General features: G+C 41.8%; 1 protein-coding gene across 1 annotated transcript in view; it reads right to left on the bottom strand.

Moving 5' to 3' along the window:
• Window positions 1–10,130, bottom strand: part of DLD (dihydrolipoamide dehydrogenase) — a 29,442-nt gene extending 19,312 nt beyond the window's left edge. Inside the window, exons 1-2 of the mRNA XM_055420784.2 lie at window positions 9,994–10,130; window positions 8,296–8,374 (exon numbers count right to left, since the gene is read on the bottom strand). Coding sequence (XP_055276759.2) covers window positions 8,296–8,374; window positions 9,994–10,032 — 118 coding nt within the window. The 5' untranslated portion in view covers window positions 10,033–10,130. The remainder of the gene's footprint in view (window positions 1–8,295; window positions 8,375–9,993) is intronic.
• Between the last annotated feature and the right edge of the window lie 4,816 nt (window positions 10,131–14,946).

The following is a 14,946-nucleotide window of genomic DNA, read 5'->3' as shown; positions in this document are numbered from 1 at the left end:
ACTAGATCTGATAGATAGAGTGCCTGATGAACTCTGGACGGAGGTTCGTGACACTGTACAGGAGACAGGGACCAAGACCATCCCCATGGAAAAGAAATGCAAAAAAGCAAAATGGCTTTCTGAGGAGGCCTTACAAATAGCTGTGAAAAGAAGAGAAGCAAAAAGCAAAGGAGAAAAGGAAAGATATAAGCATCTGAATGCAGAGTTCCAAAGAATAGCAAGGGGAGATAAGAAAATCTTCCTCAGTGATCAATGCAAAGAAATAGAGGAAAACAACAGAATAGGAAAAACAAGAGATCTCTTCAAGAAAATTAGAGATTCCAAGGGAACATTTCATGCAAAATGGGCTCGATAAAGGACAGAAATGGTATGGACCTAACAGAAGCAGAAGATATTAAGAAGAGGTGGCAAGAATACACAGAAGAACTGTACAAAATGTAAAAATAAGTTCCAACTATTCCCAGTCTTCTCAATACAACATCAAATAAAGCAACAATAACCATTAAGAGTTACCGACAGTCTCCCCTCTCCCCAATCCACCGTCCTTACAATCTCAGTGACTCTAACTTAGTAGTTTTAACACACTTTCACATATGTTTTTCTCAGAACTTCCTAGAAGAAAGGTAAGGATGGCGCATATATATATATACACACATACATATATATACACACATATATATATACACATATATATATATACACACACACACACATATATATATATATATATATATATACACACATATATATCACGGGTAAAAAACTCTAGGTTACAAAAGAAAAAACCCACTAGTTTCAGACTGTCAATTAATCTTGCCCAAGGTCATCTAGCAGCCATGTGACAGAGACAAAATTAGGCTTTTTGTCTCTCCTTCCAGTGGTCTATTATTTAATATTCAGTTCAGTTCAGTTGCTCAGTCGTGTCCGACTCTCCGCGACCCCATGAATCACAGCACGCCAGGCCTCCCTGTCCATCACCAACTCCCGGAGTTCACTCAAACTCATGTCCACAGAGTCGGTGATGCCATCCAGCCATCTCATTCTCTGTCGTCCCCTTCTCCTCCCACCCCCAACCTTTCCCAGCATCAGAGTCTTTTCCAGTGAGTCAACTCGTCGCATGAGGTGGCCTGTTCCCTAATTTCAACTACCTCCAAGAGCAATAATCAAGCTGCATAATTACAAGCTATCTAATTTAATCTGGTTCATCTTCAGTTTTCTCATCTGCAAAATAAGGAGTACACAAAAAAATATCTACCTCACAAGGCTGTAATACAGAACAAATAACATATGCAAATAGCTTAGCACAGTACCCAAATGTATATTGTATTTGCTATATAGTAGCTATATTCTGATCTACAAAGACAACAATTTTAGTTTCTTATCATCCCCTTTCCCACAAAACACATACCCCCTAGGGGATGGGAGTAGAGTACCCTTTAAAAGACATTTGCTGGCCTCAACAGAATCACAGAAGCTATGTTGGAGGACAAGTAATAGGTTATCCAACCCAGTTACCCACAAAATCTAAGAATCACCCTACTGAATAAAATACTGATTTTGGGGGGCTCAAAATCACTGTGGATGCTGACTGAAGCCATGAAATTAAAAGACACTTACTCCTTGGAAGGAAAGTTTTGACCAACCTAGATAGTATATTAAAAAGCAGAGACATTACTTTCCCAACAAAGGTCCGTCTAGTCAAGGCTATGGTTTTTCCAGTGGTCATGTATGGATGTGAGAGTTGGACTGTGAAGAAAGCTGATCGCCGAAGAATTGATGCTTTTGAACTGTGGTGTTGGAGAAGACTCTTGAGAGTCCCTTGGACTGCAAGGAGATCCAAGCAGTCCATTCTAAAAGACATCAGTCCTGGGTGTTCATTGGAAGGACTGATGCTAAAGCTGAAACTCCAATACTTTGGCCACCTCATGCGACGAGTTGACTCATTGGAAAAGAGTCTGATGCTAGGAAGGATTGGGGGCAGGAGGAGATGGGGACGACAGAGAATGAGATGGCTGGATAGCATCACCGACTCGATGGACATGAGTTTGAGTGAACTCCGGGAGTTGGTGATGGACAGGGAAGCCTGGCGTGCTGTGATTCATGGGGTTGCAAAGAGTTGGACACAACTGAGCGACTGAACTGAACTGATCATTGGTAATAATTTGGGTTACTCATACATGAAAAAAATATAGCTAGACCAACACACAATAAAAAGTATTGTATCAATTCTCCTGATCCATTAGTTCACTCATTCATGTTCAGAATTAAGTATATGATAAAATATATTTTGATTTTCAACTAGAAATTTCTGTAAAATACATTTCTATTTTCAAATCTTGAACCAAATGAGGACCTAACCAACATCCCTTAGTTTGGGTCTAATTTTTAATTTCACAGTAATCTAAATACAAGCTAAAAAACTTGTTTCTTGCCTAAATTTTTAACATATTTTTAATTACAATATACAGGTTTATTGAATAAATTTAAATACAAAAAAAGTCAAAAACCTGTGTTTTATTTCCCAATTTACTATGTGATCTTAGGTCTTTTTCAAAGCTACAGAAAATACCAAGAAACAGTTCAGCTTGCACTGAAGATACTAGATGTTCCATTCCATGAGAATCCCACTAACATACTAGGAAGCACGAATATGAAGGGAAAGAAGAAAAGTCTTCATTTAAAGATCTGTCAGCTGAAGTACAGGAGGGCATTCAGTTCAGTCGCTCAGTTGTGTCCCACTCTCTGAGACCCCATGGACTGTAGCACGTCATCATATGGGTATGATTCAGGGCAAAGGTTTAAAAATAAGCCATTATTTAGAGAAAGTATACCAATGTCTGCAACCTACTTTGAAACACATCAGAAAAGTAAGATGAATGAATGGATATGTAAATGAATGAACAGACATGTGATAATGTAAGTACAGAAAAATGTGAAGAATCCATGGGTATTCACTGTAAAATTTTTCCAACTTTTCTAAATATCTGCAGTTTTCCAAATAAAATACTGGAAAAACAAGCCAGCTAGCATTCACCTTTAGCAAAGGCTGCTTGCAAGTGAAGGGTTACAATACATGATTCTGACTCACCATCTCCTTGTCAAAAAGTATTTCTCAATTTGGTTCCTATACATAGTTTTAAAAATTAGGATATGGAAAAGTAGTTAAACAAAACACATTAATTTAGAGAGCATTTGACAGAAAAATTTAAAACTAGCATCAGTCTTTAAAAGTGAAAAACAGAAAAGGAAATACAAATTGATAACCTAAAACAAAGATGACTAAGCCAAAACAGCAAAAGACAGCTGGATAGTGATCTGCATTTCAGGTGGCAGTGAAATACCAAGAGGAAGCTATCAGGTTGATACTTAAAAAAAAAAAAAATACTGGGTACAATAAGAGGTGACCAACTTAGTCAATACCATGAAATGAATGGAAAGAAAAAGCAGGGAAAAGTGCTCTAAAAGTTACAAAATATTGTTTATTACACCATTAGGAAGAAACTAAGGATACCATGGAATCGAGGCTACCACTAAAATAAAGGTGTCGGGCTACAAACCAATTATAATCATCAACAAATAACTGATACAACATGTGTATTAAAAAGTCAGTCTGCAATATTATTTACCAATTGGATCATTTACTACAGTGAGCTAAGTGCTTCTGGTTGTCTTAAGACTAAGGACATCTGTTACATAACTATTACTGCCATTTAACAGGGAGAAAATAAGGCTGACTGTAATTAAATAACCTGCATGAGGTTACACAACTAGTAAGTAATCCAGCCAGCATTTATGCCAAGTTGTTTAGATTCTGAAGACTATGCTCCCGTACCATTATGCCTTCCAAACCACTCAGATGGTCCCATCATCTCCAGGGCAATCAGGAATTCCAACCGAAATGACAAAAAATTCTTCATTATCAGAATGAGATCAAATTTCATGAATGCCTACCCTATGAGGAAATCATCACTATCCTCAGAAATCTCACAGTATAGTTAGGGAAAACAGGTACATATCAAAACACAGAGAAATCAATTGTAGAAAACAATTAATAATTGTTTTTTAAGGAACAAGAACAAATATTATAAGGCAGTAACCATTAATTGCCAAATTCACTAAATGAGTATAATAGCTACATGATAAGGTTTATCGTGTTTGGTGTGTATTGGGGGGAGAGAGACTTTTTTTAATGTATTTATTTTTTAATTTTTGGTCTCACCCCACAGCATGTGGCACCTCAGCTTCTGGTCCAGGGACTGAACCTGTGTCACCTGCATTGAAAGATGGAGTCTTACCCATTGGACCTCTGGGGAAGTCCCATGTTTTAAAATTATCAATAGCCTTAATCTTCAGCCTATTTCCACAGTCACATTCTATACATTCATCACCCAAAACTGCTCAGATTCAAAGAAACTCTTGAATTTTAATACTTTACTTTTTGATCATAACCCTACAACCTCGTAGTTCACAAGGAAAGAGAAACACAGTAAAAGAAAGACTGGTGAAGTAAAACAAATCTGAGTTCAAATATAAGCTCCACCATCTCTTAAATTCTTGGGCTTTGATGCAATATAGGCATAATAGTGACAGGAATACCTACATCCCGGGGTTGAAAGGCCAGAGCTAAGATATGTCAGGACCCTGGGAGGATGCCAGGTACCTACTGGGCACTCAAAAATGTTTCTTCTCTTCTTAGATCCATCTCCCACCTTTGGTCTTGCACCTCCAGTCGCATCCCCACCCTCCACAATACCCTACACAACTACCTCGGTATTACATCCTGACAAAACCCAACTCAGACCTTATTCTTTTGCTTCTCATTAGTCTCCCTATTTCTTGTTAGATGAAGTTCAAGTTCCTAAGTACACATCCAAATCTCTTCAGTAACTTTCTCCAGCCTCATCTCCCATCACATTCTGCTCATCCACCAGTATCATGTGCTTTAAGCTTCAGCAATAATGAATTACTGGTAGCTTACACCCAGACTTGTGTGGGTCTACCCACATACATTCTGCTCCACCTACCTAGAAAATAAATGCCGAGAGCATACATTGCACATTACAGACACTGCTGCTAGGTCACTTCAGTCATGTCCAACTCTGTGCGACCCCATAGACGGCAGCCCACCAGGCTCCCCCATCCTTGGGATTCTCCAGGCAAGAACACTGGAGTGGGCTGCCATTTCCTTCTCCAACGCATGAAAGTGAAAAGTGAAAGTGAAGTCGCTCAGTCGTGTCCGACTCTTAGTGACCCCATGGACTGTAATCCACCAGGCTGTTCCATCCATCGGATTTTCCAGGCAAGAGTACTGGAGTGGGGTGCCATTGCCTTCTCCGACACTACTCTAAGCTATTGGACTACCAATAAATGACAGAGCCCTGGTTCTTACATTCTAATGAGAGAGAAAGAAAAAGTATAAAAACTCTGAATGTGCAACCAGAATGAGCTTTAAAAACAAATATGATTATATCATGCCCCTGCTTAGAACACTTCAGTGACCTCCAACTGCCCTTAAAACAGTGTCTTTTGTAACCTGGAAACATCAACTCTCAACTACCAACATATTCAGCCATACTGGCCCTTTCAACCTCCTCAAATGCGCTATACTCCTTCTCACATCAAAACATTCCCACATGCCATTTCTTCTACGTGGAACACCTCCTTCCACACATGCTCCCACAACACTTTTCAGATATCAACGTTAATTTCCTCAGGAAAATAACTGTGACCAGTCTCAATCCATATATAGCTATCATGTATAGCTATATGCTCCATCAATGGAGTCTTCATCACAACTATAATAATTTGATGAATGTTTATCTTCCTCCTGCAAACTATAAAGCTGCATCTTGTCTGTCTTATCCACCAGTGTATCCCAGCAACTAGTACAGGACATAGTAGCAACTTCGTATCTGTTGAAATAATGAGGAAATGAACAGAAGAATGTACCAAATATGACTAAGTGCTGTAAGTATCCGGCACGAAATGGGTCATATCGACAAAACACAACCTGATGAACTTGGCCCAGATTCAGAAATCACCCAGATGCTGTAACGGGGACTGTGTCATACTAAGCTCGAACTTCTCAAGCTGGTCAACCAATACTCATCTAAGGAAACAGGTCAAATAGATCAGTGATGAGGAGTGTTTAAGTTCTTAGAGTCAGAATTTTCCCAGCTACACAGCTGGGAAATGACAGATTTCCTAGCTCAGCTCTCTAAACTCAGCTCCTCAATTTCATAAATGGAGAAATCAGCAGTAAATAACTGGTGGGACAGCCACAAGGATTAAAGACTGTGCTTGAGACAGAGTAGGCGCTCAGTGCATCAGTTAATACCACTGTTGTTTCTGGAAACTTACTGTGTACCAGGCACCACACTGGATGCTTGTGAAGGAGCATAACTAAAACAGACACAACCCCAGGCTTTATTCAGTAAGTAAGAACTGAGTGAAAGTGAAGCCGCTCAGTCATGTCCGACTCTCTGCCACACCGTGGACTGGAGCCTGCTAGGTTCCTCTGTCCGTGGGATTCTCCAGGCAAGAATACTGGAGTGGGTTGCCATTTCCTTCTCCAGGGGATCTTCCCAACACAGGGATCGAACCTTGTTCTCCCACACTGCAGGCAGACTCTTTACCAACTGAGCCACCAGGGACTCCTTAAGAACTGAGTACCAACTGTCAATTTTCGGTGATAAGCAGTCACATTCAGTCCTTGCCCTAAAGAAGTGTACACTCTTGAAGAAAGGTCAGCCATTAAATAAATAACTCAGACAAATATAAATACGTATATAAAATGCTTGTTACTGCATCCAACCAAAGACTATACATGGTATCTACACGAGTACTAAAGGATTTATAATCTACTCAACATGAATGCTCAGTTATGCCTGTAACATTACAATCTAAGTTCCTGCTCAGGGATTGCCTAGCAGATAGAAGGTACTAAATGAATCTTTGTTGAATATGTAACACCAAAGGTGCAAGTAAAGATAAAAAAGCTTTACTTACATGCTCTGTAAATGAAAATCTCCTGCTGAATTAAAATTTCCATTTAACAAAAGAAACAAAGAGTGTATACCAACTATATCTCAGTGAAACTGAAAGGGAAAGGGGATATAACGGGTTGAACTTTCTCCTCCACCAAATTATTTTTTAAAGGATTTTTTTGACCTGTTCAAAGCAAGGGTAAATCACCCACTGTTGGTCATTACTGACCAGAATCCTCCTCCTACCCTCTCTCCTAAGAATAAAATATACAAAATGACAGTAGTCTGACAACAGTTTAAGGATACAGGATAAACTTATTTCACAGACTGCAGGAAGACCACTGGTCAGAGTCCCCGCCAGGTAATGGTTTCTATAATGAAACTTTAAGACAACATGCAACTTTACTTATGCTTATATGAGAAATTCCAAAAAATGTCAAAACATGATTTCAAATAGTCAATAGTCTTGGTACTGGGAAGCCAAAGTATCTTACTATAAATCCAAGAACTTCCTGTTTTAAATTTTTTTTTAAAAGTACATATCCTTTATAGAAACTTCAAAAATACAGAAAAGTATAAAAGAAGAAATTATTCATAATCCATAGCTTCCTTTCAGGGTACATTCTTCTAATCTTTAAAATGTGCTTTTGATAAGCCCATTAAGATTTCCATTCAGCACAGAAAGAGATGTCTCATCATTCTAAACAGTGTTAAGCAACTAACAAACTCAGTCTTACCAGAGGACAGAATTAACATTTTATTTTTTTGGCGTAATATGTGGGCTCTTAGTTCCTAGCCCAGAGGCTGAACCCATGCGCCCTGCAGCAGTAGTACGTGACTTTAAAATGGAAACCCCCTAGCCACACTAACCTTCTTGCAATTCCTTAAACCACACAACTGAATTCCTACCTCAGACCCTTCTCATTGCTGGTTCCCTCTGCCCAAAATAACCTTCTCTACCCTCACTTTACTCAGGCCCTTGCACAGATAAGGCCTGACACACTATCTAAAATAGTCTCCTTACCCCCAATTACCAGAATTCATTTTCAATCACTTCCCAAATTATTTCCCTGTTTCCTGTATACTGTTTGTATTTTACCATCAGACTACAAGTTCTGTAAGAACAAGGCTGTTTCTTGTTTACCACCTGGAACACATTGGGTGTTCAGCAGAACATTTAAGTGAACAAACATTTGAACAAATGAATTTATAGCTTATTACTTTACTATTAGTTACTCTTAACATTCACTTGCTTTTACATTTAAATATAAAGTAAATATGAGCAAAACCTGTTTTACTAAGTACTTACTTGGTTGATCTGCATAAGTTCTTAGTGGCACTACAGAAACTCCTTGCAGACCATGAGATATTCGATTGAAATGGCCTTTCTGAAAAAAAGAAAGAAAATGATCCTATTATGTAAAATACGAATTCAAAACATAGAACTACTAAAGATCCATGAAATCAATGATGAGGCAAATGTATCGAGCAATGATTGCTAATGTATCTTCCACTGTCACAGGGAGGTTACACAACAATTTCTGCTCTTTTGTAAAAACAATTAGCTTGCCACACTTTTTATTACAAATGTTCAATATACCACTTCATTTTTTTACCTAACTAAAACATGTTATTAAATGGTGCTTACGTTTTATTAAATTTTCAGAAGGCATGGCTAACTTTTGGCGCCAGAGATCATTTTAACGTCATTAACTAAAGCATTTAAAGTTCCAGCTTAAGTACTTGAATAATCTACATCATGACAATCCTTTTACATGTAATTATTGTTTCCTAAAATTTCACATATTGGAGAAGGAAATGGCAACCCACTCCAGTGTTCTTGCCTGGAGAATCCCAGGGACGGGGGAGCCTGGTGGGCTTCCGTCAATGGGGTCACACAGAGTCGGACACGACTGAAGTGACTTAGCAGCAGCAGCAGCAAAATCAAAACTACCATGTACAATCTATGGAGATGTACCTGAACCGTACAAAAGGAACAGAAAATTAGACAAGATATCTTAGAAAAATGCACCAAGTAATGTACTCAGATACAAGAGCTGCTAGTGTTACAAACTGATTCATAATCCCCACAACAATCTCTAAACATGGATGGCTACTATTTTCCTAAGAACAGTAAGGCACAAAGGAACAACTGCAAATGGCTCCTATCAAAGTAGGCAGTGCAAAATCCTACACATTGATCTAGGAACGCTGTCTACTTCAAGGCAAGGCTTGCACCTGAGGTCAGGACAGCGGACCAAAGAACAGCAGAGCAGAGATCAGGGCTGAGTTTTAGTCCCAGTTCTCTCACTAAACGTAGGACTTCTAGCTCCTTAACTGCATGAAACATAGGCTACTCATCTTGAAACAAAGGAGTCTAACTTCTGTATTATTTTTAAGGTCTCCGTCAATACTGTGTTCAGTCACAAACCCAAATACATACAATTTGGCTGTATTCGGTACATTGATGAAAAGGGAAGGTTATCTTGATAACCTGCTACAATTAAAAATACAAGCTCTAAGAGGGAGGAAAATGCACGATCGCTTAAAGCTGCAAACACTAAAGGGACCTTTGAAGAATTCCTGGGGCCAAGAGTTAGGGCTCAGTCTGAATCTTTCAAGAGGTGGCCCAAGTTACCTGTCTACTGCAAAAGGCCACTAGGGCCGGAATTAGAACTAGGAAAAAGTCAACCATAACTGGCCAGGGTGACTCCTACTTTCTCCGCCAGGGAGGAAGGGCCTATGCGGGACCCCCAGGCTCCAGGCCCAGGCTTGGGAGGGGACAGTGTGTGACTGCTGGCCGTCACACAACCGGCGGAGCCTCTCCACGGCCCAGGCTTCTGTCCCCAAGCCGCCGCCCCTGCTGAGCGGGTTCAGGGGTGGAGTCGCAGGTGGTCCCGGCCTGGCCGCCGGTCTCTCTCACACCCACACTTACGCCGCGTCCCGGATCCCGTCAGTGAGCCTCTCTGGGCCCGATTCAGCACGATCCCACCCACTGGGCCCTCACCTTGACCAGGGAACAGTACACACGACTCCAGCTCTGCATCTTGCCGCTACACTTTGCTTTCTGCCTAGGCTTTCACCTCCGCTAAGCGTCTCTGCCGCCTCCCCAAGGTCTCCCCGCCCTGCGCATGCACGAGCGCGGCCTACGTCATCGGTCGGATGCCGCACGATTGGCCCGCGTGGTGCGCGCCTGTCAGGCCCGGCGTCGTACAGTGTCGTGAAGAGCGTAGTGCTTTGTGGCACCGGGGAATGCGGGACATTTTACGGGTATGGAAGTGTGCGGATTTGCGGTCTGATCTACACGGATGGAGGAGCCTGGTAGGCTACAGTCCACGGGGTCGCAAAGAGTCGGACACGACTGAGCAACTTCACTTCACTTCACTTCACTAGTACTTGAAAGGCAGAACAAATAAATAAAACTGTTGTTTCCTTAAAGCACGCTACAGAAAGTATAGCTTCACCAGTTCTTGACTGTGCTAGGCTGAGGAATCTCAGCACCTGGGCATTATCTCACTTTATCCTTAAACTATATGAAGGATTCCAAGTATTTACACTTCTTGGATGAGATCCTAAGAGGTCAAATACCACATCCAAAGTCTTACCAACGACAGATAACTGGAGCTCTGCGATTAAATCCTTTAGGCTTATTTACTGCTTTATAATCTCTCCCTCAGCTCAAAAACCATATTGGTGATGGGGTCACAGACTTTGGTATCACCAGTATCCTGCTCTAAGTAACTAAACTAACCGGCAATATGTAGAAAACACATTATCTTCCGTCTCCTCAGCTAGTCAACACACCTCCCTGTTAGAGTAAATTAGAATGTGTGGGGTGGTGGGTGAAATTCTAGGTTTTAATAAGAGATACTGAAAAACAATGTCTTAAAAATGGAGCACAGAGACTTCCCCCACAGTCTGTGTGCTTGTGCTTAGTCACTCACTCGTGTCTGACTCTTTGCAACCTAGTAGACTGTAGCCCGCCAGGCTTCTCTGTCCATAGGGATTCTCCAGGCAAGAATACTAGAGTGGGTTGCCATGCCCTTCTCCAGGGGATCTTCCCAACCCAGGGATCGAACCCAGGTCTCCCGCATTGCAAGCGGTTTCTTTACCGTCTGAGCCATCAGGGAGGCTCTCCCCCACACTCTAGTGGTTAAGAATCCGCCTTCCGATGCCAGGGGCGTAGGTCTGATCCTTGATGGAAACCAGGCTGCCACATGCCAGAGTTGTGGGGCCAAAAAAACAAAAATTGAGCACAGAGGTACAAAGTCTGATCTTTGCTTTGTAATAACTATTTAGCATGGATACAACTTAATTCTACATTTCTTGAATTTACTACCCAGGCAATGTGGATTTAAATACTACTTAGAAATTACTGAGAATTCCCTGACAGTCCAGCGGTTAAGACTCTACACTCTAACTGCCAAGGGTCAGGGTTTGATCCTTGGGCAGGGAACTAAGATCCCATAGGCCTTATGGCACAGCCAGAAAAAAAAAAGAAATTACTCCTTGCCTAGCTAAGATGTTTTGGGAGAGAAGATATGAATGATATGTAGTGTTTGTTTTTAGAGACTGCCACTTCACATTCAATGTCCATTTTCCCTGTTCTTTCCTCTGTATATGAGCATTTTGGCCTTCTTAACCATTTTCATGCATTTAGCACCCACCTACAGTGGTCATGTATGGATGTGAGAGTTGGACTGTGAAGAAAGCTGATCGCCGAAGAATTGATGCTTTTGAACTGTGGTGCTGGAGAAGACTCTTGAGAGTCCCTTGGACTGCAAGGAGATCCAACCAGTCCATTCTAAAGGACATCAGTCCTGGGTGTTCATTGGAAGGACTGATGCTAAAGCTGAAGCTCCAATACTTTGGCCACCTCACGTGACGAGTTGACTCACTGGAAAAAACTGATGCTGGGAGGGATTGGGGGCAAGAGGAGAAGGGGACGACAGAGAATGAGATGGCTGGATGGCATCACCCACTCGATGGACATGAGTTTGAGTGAACTCCGGGAGTTGGTGATGGACAGGGAGGCCTGGCGTGCTGTGATTCATGGGGTCACAAAGTTTCGGACACGACTGAGCGACTGAACTGAACTGAACATACACTGAAGGAACCAACTTAGCAACTAAACAACAGTGTACACTGATAACTCTTAGATCCTTAGCTCCTGTTTCTACATCTCTCCTGGTCTCCAATTCCATATTTTCAACTGTCTACTGAACATGTCCAAGTGGGTGATTCTGCCAGAACTACAGTTTCAATTATCTAGTATCTAAAATATTAAATACATATTCAGTTCAGTTCAGTCATTCAGTCGTGTCTGACTCTTTGCGACCCCGTGAATCACAGCACACCAGGCCTCCCTGTCCATCACCAACTCCCGGAGTTCACTCAAACTCATGTCCATCGAGTCAGTGATGCCATCCAGCCATCTCATTCTCTGTCGACCCTGTCTCCTCCCACCCCCAATCCCTCCTAGCATCAGAGTCTTTTCCAGTGAGTCAACTCGTCGCATGAGGTGGCCAAAGTATTGGAGTTTCAGCTTTAGAATCAGTCCTTCCAATGAACACCCAGGATTGATCTCCTTTAGAATGGACTGGTTGGATCTCCTTGCAGTCCAAGGGACTCTCAAGAGTCTTCTCCCACACCACAGTTCAAAAGCATCAAGTCTTCGGCAATCAGCTTTCTTCACAGTCCAACTCTCACATCCATACTTGATCACGGGAAAAACCATAGCCTTGACTAGACGGACCTTGGTTGGCAAAGTAATGTCTCTGCTTTTTAATATGCTATCTATGTTGGTCATAACTTTCCTTCCAAGGAGTAAGCGTCTTTTAATTTCATGGCTGCAATCAGCATCTGCAGTGATTTTGGAGCCCCCAAAAATAAAGTCTGACACTGTTTCCACTGTTTCCCCATCTATTTCCCATGAAGTGATGGGACCAGAAGCCATAATCTTTGTTTTCTGAATGTTGAGCTTCAAGCCAACCTTTTCACTCTCCTCTTTCACTTTCATCAAGAGGCTTTTGAGTTCCTCTTCACTTTCTGCCATAAGGGTGGTGTCATCTGCATATCTGAGGTTATTGATATTTCTCCCGGGAATCTTGATTCCAGCTTGTGCTTCTTCCAGCCCAGCGTTCCTCATGATGTATTCTGCATATAAGTTAAATAAGCAGGGTGACAATATACAACCTTGACGTACTCCTTTTCCTATTTGGAACCAGTCTGTTGTTCCATGACCAGTTCTAACTATTGCTTCCTGACCTGCATACAGGTTTCTCAAGAGGCAGGTCAGATGGTCTGGGATTCCCATCTCTTTCAGAATTTTCCACAGTTGATTGTGATCCACACAGTCAGAGGCTTTGGCATAGTCAATGAAGCAGAAATAGATGTTTTTCTGGAACTCTCTTGTTTTCTCCATGATCCAGCGGATGTTGGCAATTTGATCTCTGGTGCCTCTGCCTTTTCTAAAACCTGCTTGAACATCTGGAAGTTCACAGTTCACATATTGCTGAAGCTTGGCTTGGAGAATTTTGAGCATGACTTTACTAGCGTGTGAGATGAGTGCAAGTGTGCGGTAGGTTGAGCATTCTTTGGCATTCCCTTTAGCTTCCTTATATTTATGATTCATGATACCTCCAATCATCTATAATGAAAAATATTATAGCCATTCTCAACTCTTCCCTTTATCCCAATATCTAATTAGTCACTGTTGTAGTTGACCACAGCTAGAAGCAGACCTGGAGATAAGCATTGGAGTACAGCAAGTTTGTTGGAGAGATTATCCAAGAAAACATCAGTAGGGGATGGAAAAGAGATGGAAGTGATTTCAGTTACATTAATGAGATTGTTGGATGGCATCACCCACTCAATGGACATGAATTTGAGCAAACTCCGGGAGACAGGGAAGGACAGGGAAGATTGGCATGCTGCAGTCCATGGGGTGGCAAGGAGTATGACACGACTGAGTGACTGAACGACAACGAGTAGATTACACATGTGGGCAGTTGGGTCTCAGACACATTGCAGACCTCTGGGGAGCAGCATAGAACACGCTTCAGAATTGTTCTACCCAAAATATATCCATCAACTTCCATCAGACTTTGGTTGAGGACTGCTCCCAGGGATTTTTAACTACATGGCACATCTGCCCTGCCCTGTAAATGGGCTGTGTAAGCACTAACAGAGAAATCTCTCAGGCAAAACATCCCTGGTGCTTCCAAAAAGGCAGCTTTGGGTGAGCATGAAAAGAAAAAGTGAATGTAAAAGTATACAGGTGAGACACTAATAAGGCTGGCTATAATCACCAAGTACTATCAATTCTGAACGTGAGATTCAGAGTGAAGGGAACACCAACACAGACTCTGAACTTTTACCTTAGACAGTGGGGTGTTCAGTGAAACCAGCACAGAAATAAAAGGAAGTACAGCTCTGGGGAGAAACTGGAGACAGACGGCTCCCCTAAGAAAAACAAATGTCGTATATTAATGCATAAATGTGGCATCTAGAATAGTACAAATGAACCTACTAGTAGAGCAGGAATAGAGACAGATGTAGAGAACAGACACAGGAACACAGCACGGGAAGGGGAGGGTGGGACAAACTGGGAGATTAGGATTGATGTATATACAGGCTTCCCTGGTGGCTTAGGCAGTGAAGAATCTGCCTACAAAATGGGAGACCTGGGTTCAATCCCTGGGTCAGGAAGATCCCCTGAAGAAAGGTATGGCTACCCACTCCAGTATTCTTGCCTGGAGAATTTCATGGACAGAGGAGCCTGGCAGGCTGAAGTCCATGGGGTTGCAATGACTTGGACATGACTGAGCGACTAACCCTAACATACTACATGTGTAAAACAGATAGCAAGTGGGAACCTGTTATTTAGCACAGAAAGCTCAGCTCAGTACTCAGTGATGACCTAGATGGGTGGGGCAGGGGGTGGGATGGGAGGAGGTTT

Source organism: Moschus berezovskii, chromosome 3, assembly GCF_049115385.1.
Source record: "Moschus berezovskii isolate FMDL1 chromosome 3, NW_MosBer_1.0, whole genome shotgun sequence".
Lineage (NCBI taxonomy): Eukaryota > Metazoa > Chordata > Mammalia > Artiodactyla > Moschidae > Moschus > Moschus berezovskii.
The sequence above is the reverse complement of the archived record's forward strand: the minus strand, read 5'-3'. Positions and strand labels throughout refer to the sequence as shown.